General features: G+C 29.7%; 1 protein-coding gene and 1 long non-coding RNA gene across 2 annotated transcripts; both read left to right on the top strand.

Annotated features, from left to right (window-relative positions):
• The first annotated feature begins 7,891 nt into the window (after nucleotides 1-7,891).
• On the top strand, nucleotides 7,892-13,283 carry LOC101206233 (multiple inositol polyphosphate phosphatase 1). The gene is made up of 12 exons (XM_011656704.2): nucleotides 7,892-8,007; nucleotides 8,679-8,763; nucleotides 8,985-9,278; nucleotides 9,480-9,638; nucleotides 10,420-10,563; nucleotides 10,652-10,708; nucleotides 11,668-11,806; nucleotides 11,898-12,005; nucleotides 12,240-12,433; nucleotides 12,569-12,610; nucleotides 12,707-12,794; nucleotides 12,943-13,283. The coding sequence occupies exons 1-12, from the start codon at nucleotides 7,910-7,912 to the stop codon at nucleotides 12,987-12,989; spliced, it is 1,455 nt and encodes a 484-aa protein (XP_011655006.1). The 5' UTR covers nucleotides 7,892-7,909; the 3' UTR covers nucleotides 12,990-13,283.
• Nucleotides 13,284-15,433: 2,150 nt separating this feature from the next.
• LOC116404147 lies at nucleotides 15,434-18,525 on the top strand. The gene is made up of 4 exons (XR_004217076.1): nucleotides 15,434-15,802; nucleotides 16,551-16,620; nucleotides 17,882-18,122; nucleotides 18,247-18,525. It is a non-coding gene; the product is annotated as an uncharacterized LOC116404147 (long non-coding RNA).
• The last annotated feature ends 1,328 nt before the right edge of the window (nucleotides 18,526-19,853 follow it).

Raw genomic sequence — 19,853 nt, 5'->3', positions numbered from 1 at the left:
AAAAATACTTCTAAATAGTCTTGAAATAGTTTTGATTTGATCTTTAAGAAAAATTAGTATAAAGATTTTGTTTACTAACTATTTCATTTTCCGTTTTTAGATTTTGAAAATTAAGCTTATTTTCGATTTCGTACCATGGTTAGCATTTTTCCAAAATTCAATGGTTATTTCTTTAGCTAAATTGCAAAAGAAAAAAAAAACAAAAACAACTTTTAAAAGCTTTTTTCTTTTTTTAGTTTTCAAACTTTTACTATGTTTTTTAAACTCATTAGTAAAAAGTAGATAACAAAAAGCGATATTTAAAGATAGAAATAGTATCTACATATAGGTTTAACTTTTAAAAACGAAAAGCTAAAAACCAAATGATTATCAAACTAAACCTAAATTATGGGTAAGAGATTGTGTCATTTCCAACTAATAAAGAAAACAAGAACATCAACATTATGTTGGAAAAAGGGTAAGAGATGGTGTCTTGTAGGTGCAGTAAATATACAAATACGAAAGAAGAAGTTGAGCTCAAGTTGTTGAGAATTATAGAAGAGTATTTTTTAGATATATATACATATATATACACACACTTGTAGGGAGAGAAAATAGAGGTTGACCCCAGCCATCTTTTTTGTAATGGCTAGTGTACCAAGTGGAAAAACTTAGGAAGAAAAAAACAAATATAAAAAGAGGAAGAAGAAGTTGACCTCAATGGTTGTTGAGAATGAGAAGAGTCTTTCTTTAAGCTTTAGGAAAAAAAATGTTGACCTGATGAAAATGTAACTGAGAATGAGAAGAGCTTTTTTCTAGCATATTTTTTTGTCCATATTCATTGAAGCATAATGTCATTTAAAATACAATATCGATGTTCTACAATAATTGGAAGCTAGAGAATCTGTCAAAACATAATTATAACAGAAAAATCCTCTAAAAGAGTCTTTATTCGTGGCTTTCCTTTCTGATCAGTTGGCCCTTAGAACTCTGACCTAGCACCTTTTGACTCTTCAACATTTTCCACCATACCACTTACCTTAACATTCCCCCTCAAACTTGCGAGAAGATTAATGACGCCATGTTTGGACCGTAGATAAAAGTACTGGGAGTGTGTGATGGGTTTAGTAAGACAAAACGTCTATCCATCTTCGAAACATATGGCAAAGTTAGGAATTAAAAGAGTTGGATTGGGTAGAGGAGTATTTTGGGATCAACTTAAATTTTTGGATTTGTTGGGTTGAGTATCCGAATGACCCTAAAAGAACTCCCAACCTAACCTTCAAAATATGAGTTGGATTGGGTTAAACTGAATTTTGAAAACCCTTAATCCAAGACTCCAACTCAATTCAACCCAAATTTTTAACTAACTCAATCCAACATTTATAATATGGGTTGGGTTATTTGAGTTGTCAAGTTATTCTTACACCTCTATAACGAACATCAAAAGCTCCTCGTAGAACTTGATCACGAACAAAATGAACGTCAATCTCAATATGTCTAGCTTGAAAGACAATATTTGCAATAAGAGTTGTCGCCACGTGCCCGAGACGACGCGGAACGGCCGACGTCCTCAAAAGAGCTAGTTTTAGAATAAAATAAGAGTCGCCACTAATATTTTTTACGGTGTGATTGGACACCGAAATAAAATAAACAATTTTTAAAAAATGGTCTGCGAAAAATAGAATTGAGTTCGGGAGTCATTTGTGTGTGGAGAAGGTATTAGCACCCCACAACACCCCTTTAGAAAAAGGGTGGCCAAATTTAAAATCTTGAATTAAAAATATTTTAAAATTTATTTTAAAACTAATGTTTTATTTCATCCCTCATTACTCTAATATTTGAAGCAATGATCTCATAAAATAAATGGAATTATATTCCATTAATTAGACTATATATTGAAGGAAAGTTCATCACCTTAAGAAAATGAGAAATTATTACAATTTCCCAAAATCTATCATAGGTTAGTTTTTGAATAAGGATTTTTTTTAAAACATTGATTAAATTCATTTTTTCTTGGGATCAAATCTCGGACTTCCAAAGATGTGATCCCTCACCTTAAGAATTCTAGGAAATCGGACTCCCAAATTTCCTAGATTCCATCATAGGAATATTTTTAGCGAAATAGAAGTGAGTTATTAAAAAAGTTGATTAAGGAAAACATATGAAATATAGATTTATATTTTAAACATTTTTTAAAAAAATTAAAAGGAATAGTTTTAAAGTAAAAATTTCTAAAACGGTCAAAAAAGGAAATTTAAGAAAGATTTCAAAATTAGGTCAATAGGAAATAATGCACAATGGAATCAAATATATCACATGATGGATTAAGCAAATAAGATAAGATTTTATTTTTTAAAAAATGTTGGAAATCGATCTTGAACTCCCAAAGAACTGATTTCCTCACCTCAAGAATTTAGAAATTACGAACTCTCAAATATTTTTTTAGATGGTAAAATGTAAAGATAAATATGATATAAGAAAAAATAATTGATACAAAATACCATGATAACATTGTAAAATGTAAAAAGTATTCATAAATTTAATACTACATGATAATAATTATTATGCATGCAAGGAAAATAAGTTAAAATAAATAAATAGAAACCGTCGCTAACGAAAGTAAATAAATAAATAAGTAATAAAAGAGAAAAAAGAATAAAGAAAATAAAGGAATGAAGAAATAAAGGAAAAAGAAAAAAAAAAGGAAATTTTTGTTTTAAAAAAAGGTGTGCTTGCCGCCACCTATAATAATTATAATAAATAATAATAATAATAATAATTATTATTATTATTATATAAAATAAACTAATAACGATAGATTTTAAATATATATAAAAAGTAATAATCATAATAAAAAGGTTAAAAGTGAAAAAAAAAATAAAAAATGTAAATAACAAATAATGGATATTTTAATAATAATAAAAAAAATAAGATATAAGAAACTTAAATATAAGTGCGTAATCTTCTTTATATATATATATATATATATATTTGTTTAAAAAAAAAAAAGTAAAGATCAATGTTTTAAAAGAAAAAAGTCTGGTGTCTTTTTCTTTTTTTTTTTTATTTTTTAGAAAGAAGAAAAAAACCAAGGTTTTTTTTTATATATAAAAAACGAAAGTAAAAGAAAGCGAAAAAAATCTATATATTTCTTTTTCTTTATCTCTATCTTTAAAGGAAAAAAAAGAAAAAAAAATCAAATCCCAAATAAAATTACTCGTGGCTGAAGTGTGGATCTTGGGAGAGTAAATTCCTACCACATGCAACCTCAAGATAAATTCCTACCACATGCAACCTCTCACAAAATTTATCTTAACGAGATTTGATTTGGTAAAGGGAAGTAAAAAAAAAATACAAAGCAAAACAAAAACAAACAAACAAATAAATAAATAAACAAAGTAAAGATACTAATGTTATGAAATAAAATAAACTACCATTTGGAAGAGATTATCTAAAAAAAATTTCTAACGTTTTCTCTAGAGACTTTTTGTAAGAAAATTTTCTCCAAAGAATTTTTTGTTTAAAAAAAAACTCTTCTCCTCTAAAGAATTCTTTGTTTAAGAAAAAATTTTCTTCCTTTTTTTCAAATGACAATGTTCCCTATTTATAGACCCGGAGTGTACCACAAATTAGGAAAAAGTAATAAGAATAAAATCAAATTTTGATATTATATTAATAAAACAAATTTTCATTATCCTAAAATAAATTAAATGAGATATTTTGAGATTTTGTGAAAAATAAATTAATACATCAAATGAATATTAAAATACTTTTATTTAAAATTGATTTTTTTTTATTTAAGTAAGTCAAAATTAATATTATAAGATTTTATTTAAAACAAATTCTTTATTTTTTCCTTAAATAGTACAAATATGATATTAAAAGATTTTTGAAAAATAAATTAATTTATTTTTATTTCCTAAAATGATAAAAATGAAATATTATAAGATATTATGTTATTATTAATTTTTTTACTTTTTTAAGTAAATAAATAAAAAGATAATTTAGCAATTATTACTAATATTAGTATTTAAAAAAATATATATATGTGCGATAAAAATAGGTGGCTACAACAGTATTGACATTCATATTATCATCACACTATAAAACAAGAGTACACAAATCTTTCATTCCCATTTCACCTAGCAATGTTGAAGCCACACAATTGCTGAAGATGCATGAGTGAGCACCTTGTACTCAGGCTCTGCACTAGATTTAGCCACAACTGTCTATTTATTGGCTAAAAACAAGGTTACCCTAAACAAAAATATACTAAGCAACAACAAACTTTCTATCATCAATATTTGACGTGCAATCAATATCGAAAAAGACAAAAACACTTAAATCCGATTGAAAAAATATACCAGAATGTTTCTACCTCTAACATATATACCACAACACGGCCGCTTGCCAATGAACATCAATAGGCTTTTGAAGAAACTGACTTAGAGTAGGTTCACCCCATAGCAATATTGGATGAGTATGTGTGAGGTATTGCAAGGTCTTAATGGTAGTTTGATACGAGAAGGGATTGTCAAGAAAGAAGTCTCTTCACTACTTGAAAGGTGTCGACCAAAAACATAGAGTGTTGGAGCTAGTTCGAGATCTAAAAGATTAAGCTTATGAATGAGGACTTCTATAAATTTTGTTTGATATCGAGAAGGAAGCCACAATCCATGTAATGAATTTGTATACCCACGAAGTAATGAAGTAGACAGATCTTTTAGAGCAAAAGTCTTGTCCAGAGCATCAACCAACCGATTAATCAAGGTAGTATTATTTTAAGTGATTATCACATCATCAACATAAACTAAGAGAAAGATAGCATCAATAGTCGATATTTGAAAATGAAGTATCTGATGTAAATCCTAAATTTTAAGAACCCTTAAGGCCTGTTTGGGGGAGGGGTTGGGTTATGTAACCCAACCCACGTTTGGGGGAAGAGTTAGGTTAGAGTTTCATCACCTTCTTTGGTGTCTTCTCAACTCATGTTTACTCTCTCACTTTTCCTTCTCAATCCTTCCTCAACTCGTCTCAAACTTCCCATTTTTTCCTTCTCAATTCGTCCCTACTCCCCCATAACACTACCCTTTTGTCTGCTTCAGTCTATCGTAATTTGTCCCTCAACTCGTCTCAATCTCTCCTCTCCTCATTGCTTTTGCTTCGTCTTTCACTATCTCGAGGTTGGTTTCGTTTTCGTCTTCCCCCTTTCGACGGTTGGTTTCGTTTTTACAAACCCAATCTTTTTTCCCCCAAATTTAGATCTAGGATGAGTTTGCATTTCGTTGATGGAAGCGTTTGAACATGTTACCTCTGAAACGCTTCACTGTTCATTTTTTAGGTTTTTTTATCAACTTTGTTTCCATGATTGAGGACTCTGAAACCCTCACAGAGACAAACTTGGGTTCGTTGCATTGGTTTCGTTTTTACAAACCCAACCTTTTTTTCCCCAAATGCATATTTGGGATGGGTTTGCATTCCATTGATGGAACCGTTTAAACATGTTTCCTTCGAAATGCTAGGTTTCGTTGATCGACTTTGTTTACACGATTAAGGACTCTGAAACCCTCACCGAGACCAACTTGGGTTCGTTGCATGGTTAATTTTCTAGGCTTGCCACTCGAACTTCTCCTTCATACTTGAACTTCCCCTTGTTGCTCGAACTTTCCCTTGTCGATTGGGGTTTCCCTTTTCTGATAATACAGAGATGCTACATTCGTTTGAAAGTGGACGTTCCGAGAAAGGTAGGGTGGAGGTAATGTTTTCTCTATTAATGTTTTCCATTGTTGATGATGAGGTCCTCAATTGATTTTTTATCTGATTCATGTCCATACTTGTATTATATTCATATGTTGTTTAAGTGTGTGTTGTGAATCTGTTAATTCTGATTTTGTGTTTTGCTATTTGTGTTCATGTTTGATGTTGTTGTCTATATCTGATTTTCCTACACACATCTTATGGTAGTACTGTTGTTGACTGTATACTAAATAACTTGCATACTATCCATTATAATATATTTGCGTATATTTTTTCCCATGTGTTCTGATGCTTCTGTCTGTTCATCCATGTCTATACACAACCTGTGCATTCTTTGGTAGGTATGGTGCATTAGGGTTTTGACCAACTTTTCTGGTTACTTTGCTTGTCTTTTGCCCTTTATTGTGTATTGTCTTTTCTATTGTCATTAGTCCATGCTCAGATTTTCTTGTTTAGGGATCTTTAACGCATCATTAATTAAGCCCATGACCATCTATATAAACTTGCATTGCATTATGCCTTTTATGTGTTTTCTCCTCAGTTCATCTGCATAGCAACTCCCCTTTCCATCTTCTTTTGGTATTGTATATGCATCAATGTCGTTTGTATTCCATTTTTTGTTTGGAAATCATCTCTACTTCTGCACTTGTCATTGATTGAAGTTGCAATCCATGTTAGACTACTTTTTATTGATTATTTGCAAGTCTTTCATGTCACCGCTTTCATACTATTGCATATTTGAAGCATTATTTCATTTTTGTTGTTCATTTGCATGTCTTTCATATCACCACATTTCCTAGCATTGCATATGTGAATACATTTGTCCATCGTACGGGTTTTTAATTTGGATCATAGCAAATGGTATGTGCCATCTCACCATTTTCTTTTCTTTTTTCTCCATCCACCAAAAAATGTGTGCCACTAATATTTATTTTTTCCTTCTATTTTGCAGTTAGCCCGAGTTCGTATCGTGAAATTTGGAGATACTAGGGTTCCTATGTATTCAAGTACTTTACTTTATTCCGTTCAACATATGTTTTTAAGTTACAATATTGTAATATGTACGAAATGTTATCAAAAAACACTACCTATATGACATTGTATGTGGACACTTTCATAAATTTTTCTAATATAGTTTATAAACTTTTTTTTCATGTCTTCGATGCATGTTACATGCTTACCTCTATTTTCAAAAGTTTTCGTCCCAAAGTAATTAACATGTTTTTCTCAATGGCAAAATTACGACACTTATATCATAAGTTACCAAACAATCACCTACTTAGTTTCTTCAACTTCATCTTCTTTAAAAAATGTGGATATATCTTATAATAATCCAAGTTCTTTTGCAAAATAAAAACAAAACTTTCCAATTTTGCGTTAGTTTTCCCGTTCACTATATCTTTTTATCATAATTTTTTTAAAATTTTTTTTTGCTAATTTTGTAATTTAGAAAATAGGGTGACATGAGTACTATTATCATAATTTTTTTTTTTTGTAAACATCTCTATATTTCTGTATCTAATCTAGCTTGAAATTTTCAAAATTTTTGTAATAGACCCATTAATTTTTAAAGTGTACAAAAGTATTTCTTAGACTCACATTTAAATTTTAAGTCCAATATAATATTTATAAGTTTTTAACTAGTATATTAGTTTTTAACTTTTGAACATCTAAATAAGATGTAAATTTGATATTTTGAGAATTTATCAGACAAAAATTCAAGAATTTAGTAACATATTATAATCTATTAATTAAAGTTAAAAAACTATATATAGAGAGACATAAATGTAAAAGTTTATATTGCAATCTTGTGCTCTCAATATTGAACTTCTGAATCTTGTGAATGAAGCAGGGAAGACTGAAATTAAACCAATTCTAAACATTTTATATTCCATAATTTAATACGAAATTAAACCATAATATAGAAAGAAATAAAATTGAAAATGGAAGTGCCACTTTCGTTAAAATATCATCTCACTTTATTATTATTATTATCATAAGGAAACATGGTATCACATGTGGTTTTCCTAAAAAAAAATTTAAATCCAAATTTTTAATTAAACCGCATGACTTATCACGTTTTCTTGTAGAGTTTCTTGGGGTTTTCTTGTTCTATATATACTCATAATTGAAATGAATAGCCACAAGGGAAGAAATAACTAAAATTGTGATGGCGATTGTTCTTCTTATTTTCTTGTTTCTATTCACTAATTCAAAAGGCGAAGAGATAACATTCAATGTAAAGCAACATCTGTCCACTGTTACCAGGTAATTCTCTTCATCATCTTACCTTTCTCACCCCATTTTGTGTGGGTTTCTTTTTCCTTTTTTCTTTTTGTTGATTGAGAGTACGTATGCTTGGGAATGATTTTAAAGATGGATGGATGCTAGCTTGTGTTTGTTTGAAACCTTTTTTAAACATTAATCTTACATATCAAATGGACATTTTAGAAATATTCCTTTATTTTAAAATTAGCTTAATTAGCTTCTGTAGATGAGAAGTTGACAAGATTATGTCAATTACATGATCATAGCCCATGGGTTCTTTTTCATTTATAAATTTCTACTTGGGTGTAATTAGCACGTGATTTTTTCTACTTAAAATGTAATTGCACTTGTTTATTATTTCAAATTTTATAAAAATTTTAAGTTGTTCTTTTATAATATATATTTTTTATTATTCTTCATGTTGCACATGTACCCTATTTTTATAAAATGACTTTGAAAGAGATTTGTGCAAATTTAAATATGTAGTTAACAAATTTCGAACAATACATTTGAAATATTGAGCAAAATAATACTACTTATTAATTAAAAAAATTACTATATTTATAAATATTTTAAGTAATTTTGTTGTTTAAAAGACACCATTCTTACTTTGATATTGTTTTTTATTAAAAGAAAAATGATAACTTCTAATATTGATCTTTTCTGAGCAGATATGGTACATCGAAAGGTGGTCGAAATAGTAACCATGCTTCTGCTCCTCCGGATGGATGCATTCCAATTCACTTAAATCTTGTGGTATGTTATATTCTAAATTTGTTGGTTTTGTCCCTTCCATAATCATTTGATTTTTTTATTTTTAGTTTTTGAAAAACAAGTTTTTGTTTAGTATTCAATTAAGTTTTTATTTTAAATAACTTCACAATTTATTTTCAAGTGTGCTCATTTTGTTGTTATTTATGTTCATATATGTAAATTAAATTAGTGATTAATTCAGTATGGATTTTGTTTTTGGTCAGGCAAGACATGGAACTCGTGCTCCAACCACAAAAAGGATCAAAGAGTTAAACAACTTGGAAAATGAATTGAAGAAACTTTTAGGATCTAATGTAGGAAATGACGATCACTTATTTTCTCTTCCTTCCTGGTTGAAGGATTGGAAATCTCCTTGGGCTGCAAAAATTAATGGTGGAGAATTAATCCCCGAAGGAGAGAAAGAATTGTACGATCTCGGAATCCGAACCAGAAAATTGTTCTCTGACTTGTTCAGCGATCCTTACAACTCCGATATATACACAATCAAAGCAACTCAGGTTAATTATATTTGCTATTAATATTGTATCTGTTGTCCTTCCAACTTATTTACTACTTATCAATGTCTATCCACGAGTTATAGAGAAGAAAGATATTTGAAAATACTTTTTAATTGTTACAAAACTAACTAAAATATATCAGGTAAGTTAATTAATTGTATGTTTATTATTTATGTGAGTTATTCCTCCATGAATAATTAGGTTGCTCGAGCATCAGCTAGTGCTGTGGCATTCGGTATGGGGCTATTCAGTGGGAATGGAAATCTTGGTTCAGATCGTCATCGAGCTTTTTCTGTTGTTACTGAGAGTCGTGCCAACGATACCATGCTTAGGTTTTTCGATCGGTGTCACAAATATGAGGTAATTAATTATTATGCAAAATTCTTAATATATCTTTTTTATTAATTTTCTAGTTTATATTTCCCAAATTTTACCAATGGATATATTTTTTTTAAAAAAAAAGGAGAAATAAACTATAATTTCTTTTATAAGAAACTATTTTGTTGATTTTTTTTAATATAATCAACAAGTTTCTTTAAAAGAAATTGTAAGAATACAAGTACTAAAAAAAAAATCACATGGAAAGAGAGAGGGTTTTGACTGAGTTAAATGATACCAAGAAAATAATTACTAATCCAAACCCAAACCAAAACAATGAAACTTCACTTTGAACATTCTATATTTTCTCTCTCCAAATACCCCACAACACCCCTAAATCCTTAACCCTAAACCTTTTGTCTCTAAAAGGCAAATGAAGAGGATGGAACTTCCTGATCATCCTATGAGGTTCCATTTAGAGAACTAATCAACTTCTCCAATAAACTACAAATCCACACAAACCTCACAACTGTGACAACCCTAATGTATAGTCGAAATGGAAGGACTCATTAGTAAGGTCAGCTTCCTAGCTAGCATTCTCAAACCTATAAGAGTAAAGAAGAGGAGAGATATCCCAACCACAACCTAAAAGAATGAGTTACAAGGAAAGCATTCAATAGGATTAGGCCTCGAAGACACGATCATTATTCCTTCTTCCGTTTACGAGTATTAAATTATTTTAAAGCCTTTAAATCTGCCACTATTAATTAGTGATTTACAAGTTTGCTATAATTCATGACTATGTATCAATTTTCAATGGCAGGATTACAAGAAGCGTAAGAAACCTAAAGTTAAGAAGCTTATTAAGGATCCTGTACTTGATGATATAACTAAGTCACTCACTGCACGTTATGGTCTAAATTTTACCCAAAATCACACTTCAACTCTTTGGTTTCTTTGTAAGCAGGTGATTTTTCATTCATATATATATATACTTGGAACCACGTACGTTTATGATTCTAAGATAACCCCTCTTGTGCTTAAATCATCTGTAGGAGGCATCCTTATTTGATATAACGGATCAAGCTTGTGGACTGTTCACCCCTTCTGAGGTATTGTTTGAATTGTTATTCTTAGATAATATATAATTAAATTCGTCTTTACTACTAGTTTAAGATTTTGGATCAATTCCTAAAATTTAAATACTACTCATCTCATTTTGTATACATCTAACTAAATTAGCTTTTTGTTTCAATATGAATTTGTATTTATGTATGCTTCACACGAATCTGAAAAGGGTTGAATATATGAGAAATCAAAGATATACAATTCCTTATAGGAACAGAGGGTTTGAGAGAAAAGAGATTGACACTGATTATTTATTATCTAGGAAAATTTGAAAATATTTGACAAAATATTATTACCCTCCATATAAAAATGAATTGAGACTAATTTTGTCTTTTTAGGAGTTTTGTTTCGTAGAGTGTAAATAATTTGTCAATCTTTCTATTTTTGAAAAATCTCCAATTATCTATCTATCCATCCATGTGTAGGAGAAAATTATTTTAAATTAGAAAAATTGTTGAGAATATATTTTACAAAAATGGTAAAATTTCAAAGCCATCCGTGATATAAATAGTGACAGAGAGTAATAGACATCTATTAGTTATGTCTACTAACGTCTATAAGTGATAGTATGCTCTATTAGTAAGTATTTTAGTTTATTTTAATTTGTTATATTTGAAAACATACATGTAACTATTATATTTGTAAATATATGTGCGTGTACTTCTCAACCAAGCAAGTAACAAGAGATAGGTAAGGGAGAGACAAATTAGATGATCGAGAGCAGATAATCAAGCTCAGTATAATATAACACACCGAGAGCAGATAATCAAGCTCGGTATAATATAACACATACATTTGGGGTTATTTAAATAAAAAGAGATTTTCCAGTAAACTCAAACGAATTACAAAGGAACAGTTCTTTGTATCTAATATATATAGTTTACAAATACTTATCATCATTTCTTGATTCTCAGCTTTGCAATCTTATGTGTGCACAATATAGGTTGCTTTGTTGGAGTGGATGGATGATACGGAGGTGTTTAAATTGAAGGGTTATGGCAGTTCATTAAATTATAGAATGGGAGTTCATTTGCTGACAGATATTGTTAACTCTATGGACAACGCTACTAAAGCGAGAGAAAGTATATATTACACATAAACACGTTATCTTAATTAAAGGCTAATAATTAATATAATGGTGAAATTTATATTTAACTTTTGTTGTTATGTTAGGAAAACAAGTTCCCGGAACCTATGAGAAGGCAAGCTTTCGTTTTTCTCACGCTGAAACTTTGATTCCATTCACATGTTTGCTCGGGCTCTTCCTTGAAGATGAAGAAGGTACACTCATTTTTTTAAATAAATAATTGCAAATATATCAATCAAAATTAAGTATTAGTAGAAATACAAAATAATTTTTTAGATGCAGTTGTCGAAGTCTACAGTGATAGACCGTTTCGTTAGGATTATTAGTGATAAAGTTTATAATCGATCAGTTTTGCTATATTTAAAAATGTTGTTATACACTTAAATATTGTTTTAGAAGTGTTACAAAAAAACATTTGAATGTAACAGATTTTAAACATATTCAAAACCAAGAGTGTTTAGAGCTTCCTCCACGGCCTCCAGCTACTAGAAACTGGAAGGTAAGTGATGTTGCACCTTTTGCTGGGAATAACATGTTGGTTCTCTATAGCTGCCATGTGGCTAACTCGTCCGACGAGTACTTTGTTCGAGTCTTGCATAATGAAGAACCCATAGCAATGCCGGTTAGTGCCCTTACAATCACTTGTAGTCTCGTATTATTATTTCTTATTCATATCTCATGCTTTGACTTCATTTAAGTAATCTCGTTTGCTCATATATTATTAACAAAAAAAAAAAAGTTGTATTTGAATGAATAGGGTTGTGATGGTTCAGATTTTTGCTCCTTCGAAAAGTTCAAGGTAGAATAATTACCACTTTCATTTTGAATTATGCAAGTATTTTATTATCACGAAATGATGATCTCTTACTTAATTAATCTTTGTCATCTTTCGCAGAATAAAATTGTGGCTCCTCATGTCAAGTATGATTTCCACACATTGTGCAATGTGAATAAGGAAGAGTCACTAGTGACACCGAAACCAAGTAATTAAGTACTTCTCGTTATATTGTTTCGTTGGTTGATCTTCTGCCTTTACACACATTGAGGAAAAACACCCATGATGAATTGCCACAAATGGCTAGCTTTACTCTCTTTGTTCTTGATTATATTGTTTGTTTCCTTAACTTGCAGATTGTCAACAGGAGCATACATCCAGTAATACATGTAAAACGATGTAAAACGTTTTACATGTAGCACGAAATTTACTCACTACAAGGAAAACCAATTTTCATGACTTTATAAAGTGTGTTGTACTAGATTTCATGACTCTTTCTTAGTCCTTTAATAAGTTTATAGATGACTGTTCGAGTTAGTGTCATAATTAGAATTTCCATAACACCAAATTTCAATCAACAATAAATATTTATTGACATGTAATTTCTATGTTGGCATTGTTTTTCATGACAAATTTATACATTATCACAAAAGCATTAAGGATGATATATTTACAGTGTCAATAACCATGTTTTTAATGATGGATTGTATTTATGAAAATATCAAACATTGAATTATAATGATGAATACCTATTTGTTTCATACCTACGTGTTATTACACTTATACTTCATTCAATTTTGATACCAAACATATATATAAACATAAATATGAACTTTCATATATAACAAAGAGTTAGCTTTTACAATAAAACTATAGACAATAAAACCTGTAACCAAACTTTAGTTTAAGCTAAGTTATGGGACATCATCTTCAAAAATGGAAAAATTAAATTAAAATACTTACCCGCTATAACAAAATTTTAGATTCTATCAATGATATTCACTATAACATATCAATAACGATCAAGTAATAGAATTTACTTTACTATATTCTGTAAAATCCACCATTTTTAAAAGTTTCTCTTTAACTTATGGGATAGAGTAGAATTGCAATTTAATATATTGACACTACCATAATTATTTAAGGTATAAGTTTGTTTGTTTAAGATTAAATTATGATGAATGTTAATTATTTTTAATTTTGAAATTTAGAGGATAAATGGGATTTGTGGAATTTTTGGTTTAATTAAAAATGGTGGAAAATTGATGCTAGGAAAAAGGTAATAGTTAATTATATATTTATTTATATATACATAATTAATTGTGAAAAAAATTATATTTAACGAAGGAAGAGAAGATTTGGGGTGTGTTTGGACCCTAAACAATCACAATGGGGTTGGGTTTAGGTAACCCTAACTCACGTTTGAGATCCAATTTATGGAAACCTTAGTTTTAGTCAAAGATCAAACAAAAATAAGACTGACAAAACAAGGCAAAAATTTAAAGAGGTGAAAATTTTAATAGCCACTCTTGAGATCATTAACTACATCGTATGAAATGGGAGTCACAGTGTCCATTAAAGTACCTTCAACCATGAACGCTGGTTTGGGGGCTTCTGGTTGCCTCTCGATGGAGATGACTGCGCATTTGGCATTGGCTTGAGCCTTCAGCTGGTCATTCTTCACCTTCCTCAAGTGTCATGATTAAACCAATGCCAATGCCAAAGTTAAAAATCTTTTTTTGCTTTTTTTTTTTCTTTGTAGATTTAGCTTCAAAATAATTTCAAAAGCAACTAAGAAACTAAAACCTGAGTTAATTTGAGATATATGAAAATATTTATGGACTTCAATTAGTAAAGTATTAGGAGAAACCAATGGAGAAAGGAACCAAATGGGGATGACACTACTACAAAATCTACTTTACTTGACACTATGTACTTTTAAATACTTGACATTTTTATTAAAAAAACGTCAAGTAATGATCATTTCAAAAGAAAAGCATCAAGTATAGTTTAAAAAAGGGAAACTTTCACGAAAGTTTTCAAACTATTTTACATTAGTTTTTACTTGACGTTTTTTTCGCGTCAAGTATAAGAGAGATTTTACTTGACGTTTTATTCGCATCAAGTATAACGAACTTTTACTTGACGAGAACAAAATGTCAAGTATAACGAACTTTTACTTGACATGAACAAAACGTCAAATATAACGAACTTTTACTTGACGCGAACAAAACATCAAGTATAGTTTGAATACAGCAAAATTTCATGAAATTTTGAATTATTTTACGTTAGCTTTTACTTGACGTTTTTTTCCACGTCAAGTATAGTGCATAATTTACTTGACGGTCTTTTAGTGTCAAGTATAATGCAACTTTTACTTGACATCTTTTTCATGTCAAGTATAGTTAACATTTTTATTTTGTCAAGTATAAAAATATAAAAATACTTTTTATTTCCCTCTTTTAAATTTTTTTAGTTGGATTTCTACCAACGTTTATTTTAATTTATGGTCAAGTATCATGTGTGGATAAATATTTTAAACATTTGTCGACTTAATTTACGTGGCGAAAGATCCCACGCCTTTTAGACATATTTATGCCAACGTAATTTACGTGACGAAAGACCCTAAATTTTTTATATGCATTTATGACGACTCAAAATTTATACATATGACAACGAAAATAACATGAGCATATGTTTTTTTTTTAAAAAAAAATATAATTTCAGTTTTTTATGTTCTTTAAAAAAAAAAAACATAATCATTTTTTTATGTTTTTTTTTTTAACAAAAACATAATTTCTTTTTTACTTCTTCCTCATTTTTTACTTTTTCCCTCCAACATTTCCCTCCCACTTTTCTCTCTCCCATACAACATTTCCCCCCAATTTGCCGCCTCCTCTTCTCACAGAACGCAACCCAACCACTATCCTTCCGATTTCCCTCTTCCTCTTCTCACAACCTACCATCTGAACGCCGCCGCTACCCTTTCTCGATTTCCCTCTTCCTCTTATCGCAACCCACCATGCAAATGTCGCTGCTATCCTCCCCATTTCCCTCTTCTCGCAACCCACCATTCGAACGTCGCTGCTACTTGCTACCATCTGAATGTCGCCGAACGCCACTGCTATCTGCTAGCATCTGAACGTCGTTGGAGGCCGCCACTCCTTTGCTCACCAAACTCGTCGTAAGTGCTCCATTCGTTGCAGCTCACCCTAAGTAAGTTTAACTTTAGTTTATTTATCAAGATTTCAAAGCCTCCAACATTTTGCTTGATTGTATAAGATATTGATATAGATTAGTATATTGTTATTGTGTGTGAAACCAAGGTTAATGTATTCCTATAATTGAATTGTATTTTTTTTCAAGATTACTTTGCTATATGTTTTTTAAGATTACATTGTGTGTAAGGATATATCGATTTTGCAAAGCTATAGTTTTTATAATTTTCTTTCTTCACTACTAATTGGAAACATTATTTATATTCCCATACTTTGAATTTTTTGAAGAACATAACTTGGTTATGATATTTGATGTCTAGCAAAATTAGTGATTTGAAGCACAGAAGCCCTGAGTCGTGTCAGTTTGTTTTGTTTATTTGTTTTTCTTTTAAATTATATTCTTTATTCTTTTAGAAACCAAGCAACAATAAAGTCATAGTTTGCGACGAGAAATTGAAGAACATATTTGGAGGGAAAAATGAGGTTGGATTTTTGGAGATTGTAGGTTTGATAAGTACTCCACACTTTCTATAATTATTCAAAGTATGGAAGATAAACATAATATGGACCTTCTTTTTAGTCCATGAAGATTAACTTTTTGTTTTGTACAAGGGAAGAGTACTAACTATTGCTATCGGAAAATGTTTGCTTGATTCTAAAATCTTGGTTTGTTCCATTCAACGTGACTAACAATTTTTAATATGTAGGATGAATTTATTTTTCATGTATTTTGTTACATAACTTAGGTTCACTCGTGAGGGATTAATATCAAGCTAGTGGATGAATACTTATTGGATCTTGAAAGGAGATTTAAAGGTATAGATGTCTACATCTTTAACTAGCCCTTCTTTTTTTTCTTCTTTTTTTGTGCTTTTAACTACCCTTCTTAACAATGTTAATTGTTCCAAATTAAGCAATCGGTTATATTTCTCTCGTAAGTAAAAGACATTTAAAGTTGTTGTGTTAATTAGGGTCATGGCTTTTTAGATTTTCTTGGCAGATGATGCAAAAGCCTATAGAATACTAGAATTCACATCTTATATTTTATTGGTTGCTATTAGTTGGACTGGTCATTAATTGTTGCATAAGACAGATTTATCTTGTACAACCTTTCTAGATCTTGTACGAATTTTCTCAATTTGCTACACGAACTTTAGAATTTTTGTCGATTGGAGTTCTTTTGCTTGTTTGATTATTTGATCGACTAGTTATTTTGTTTTTCACATTTTGAATTGTTTTGTAGTGAAGGCAAAAAGGTGAATTAATAGTTTTGAGTAGATATGGTTTCCTTCAAAATGATTGACCGCAAGAGTGAGTTTAAATTTTCTCTTAAGGATATATTATTTTTTTATTTTGTTTAGTGGATCGGTTTCATATTTGAAATATTTAGTTATTGGTTTAGGGTTAAGCTACTTGGTTAGTACAATCTTATTGGTTTATTTTGTTTGTTTTTTGGTATTTAGAATGATTAGGACAGAGTGTTGTTCGTTTAAGGGGTTGAATATTGTGAATCGGGCTTTAGTCATTAATCGTTATGTAATTACGATGTTAATCTAGTATTTTTGCTTCTCATCTTTGCCTCGATACTTGGAGTTTCATTATGGTCATCAACTCATTCACTTAGTTTAGTGTGTAGTTATGTGAGCCCTAGGTTTCTTAGAGATTATGTGTTGCATATTTTGTTAGGATTTCTACGTCTACGCTTAGCAATGCTCATGCATAAAAGAGAGAAGGTGTACGTGATTTTTTCTAATCATTTTGTTTCTTATATGAATTGTTTTTGTAATGGCATTAATGATAAATTTGGCTTAAGACTACGAGGATTTGTGCTCATTTTTTGGTTTGTGCTCATTTTCAAATCCATAAAATAAGTGCATTAAGAATTTTTATAAATGGTTATATATATTATTTAACTAATTAAACTTGTTGATTTAGTGGTGATCCAATATTTGAGCCATGAAATTAATAGTGTTTAGACTAGATTTGTGTTCAAGTATGTGAATTATCATCACTTGTTGTGGCTGAGAGAAAAATGCAATGATCCTTTCTCTTGAATCTTGATTGTTGTATTGTGTAGGAAGAGAAGGCTATTGACCGTGGAATTCTTTCCTTGCTCCAACCTGCAACTTTGGTTCAAACTTTTGGACAAAGGAACCATGTTTGCTTGAACGAGGGTCCATCATTGTTCCTCCATACTGTCCTCCCTAGAAAATGAAAACCCACCTAATCCCCCTTGAAACTCCTTGCTCTATCATCGTCTATTTTTGTGGATTGTTTTATGATGTTAACAATGACCCAGAAGGTGGTTATTACATAAGGTGCGTGTTGGTTATGTCATTATTAGTTTTTTACATTCCTAGAATAGAACAGAGTTGAATACAACACTAATAGGGTATAGAAGTTCGACTTTGTTGTGTTTTGACAATTTAATTGAACCTACAGAGGTGCAAGAGCAGTTGTGTGGGAGAACTTGAAAAACAATCCTCTCTTTAATATCTTTACCGACCATCCAACGACGTATTATGAAGATATGCACAGGGAAATATTTTGTTTATGTCCTCTTGGACATCTCTATCGACCATCCAACGACATATTATGAAGATAGCTATTATTATTGATTTAGAACATGCCACATATAGTAAATTTTAGCTAACTATATTGGATTGAAATTGTGTAATTGTTGATGACATTGTTGAGATTAATGAAATTATTGTTGGTTTATTAATTATACTAAATTATTCATCATTTTTTGTTGTAAATCTACTAGTTGAATAATTTATTTTGTTGATGGATCTGTTTTATTGAAATGAATGTACCTAATGCAAGAAATGAAAAATTGTGTATTAAATATATTAATAAATGATATACTTAACATTAAATACATGTCAAATATACTATTTCACTTGAATTAAATATAAAAATTTACTTGATGGATAAATAGTGTCAAGTATACTATCTTACTTGATGGGTAAATAGTGTCAAGTATATTATCTTATTTGACATGTAAATAGTGTCAAGTATATAATCTTACTTGACGTGCAAAAACCGTCAATTATAGGACTTTATTTGACACCTAAAATGCGTCATTTATATGACCTTACTTGACACGTAATAAGCGTCAAATGCGCTAGATTACTTGACGTTAATACAATGTCAAGTAAATGTATACTTAACATTTTTTTAGTGTCAAGTAATGCGACTATACTTGACAGTCGATTACTTGACGCTTTTAAAAACGTCAAGTATACGTTTACGTGAACCAATTTTTGTAGTAGTGAGGAAATTGAAATTACTAATTCATGATCCCAAATAGTTTGTGAAGTTTGATTGTTCACTTTTTCAACCATGAAAATGAAGGAAAATTTAAAGGTTAAATATATAAGTAAGGCCTTGTAGAAATCATTTTGTCAACAATTTTAAAATTATTAAGACATTAATTGAACCCTTAGGTGGGCTATGTTAAATTTCTTAAATGTTGAGTAAATAGTGGTTTTTTCTTTTCTTTTTAAATATCTAAATGTGCATTTATAGTTGGCTGGGAAATTTATTTAATGTTGAGAACTTAAATTTTCCTTTAAACTTTTTTATTTTATTTTTTTTGTTAAAATTGACTCAAAAAAATTATAGTTTTAACATTGGTTTCTTTTGTCTTCATCGGTGAAGAAGCATAACTATAACCTTCCCTAGAGTTCATATATTTATTGTATTTATGTTCGAAAGTTCAATATAGTTTGTAAGAGACAAATAGTCATATTACTTTTTAAAGTTAACTTCACGATGGTTACGATGGTATCACGATACTAATTACAAGGTATGTGATATTATCTATAATTTCTAGACTTGCTTCTATTATTGTTAGATGTAACAATACTACACCTCATTGAACCTTTGTTCTATGTATATTTATAAGTTCAAAAGAAATATATATATTATAACAGGTATACGAATTACAACTGTTTTTAACTCTTATTGGATGTTTTAAAAATGAAGCATTAGAAAATAATCTCACAATTATTTAAAAAATTGGGTAAGAATTTAACATAGAAGAT

This window comes from Cucumis sativus, chromosome 5 (assembly GCF_000004075.3).
Source record: "Cucumis sativus cultivar 9930 chromosome 5, Cucumber_9930_V3, whole genome shotgun sequence".
NCBI lineage: Eukaryota > Viridiplantae > Streptophyta > Magnoliopsida > Cucurbitales > Cucurbitaceae > Cucumis > Cucumis sativus.
This window is presented reverse-complemented; position numbering and strand designations above follow the sequence as displayed.

Coding starts and splice junctions, on each gene's coding strand:
- LOC101206233 (XM_011656704.2), top strand. CDS start 7,910: ATGGCGATTGTTCTTCTTATTTTCTTGTTTCTATTCACTAATTCAAAA. Junction 8,764..8,984: donor CAATTCACTTAAATCTTGTG/GTATGTTATATT, acceptor GTTTTTGGTCAG/GCAAGACATGGAACTCGTGC. Junction 9,279..9,479: donor ACACAATCAAAGCAACTCAG/GTTAATTATATT, acceptor ATGAATAATTAG/GTTGCTCGAGCATCAGCTAG.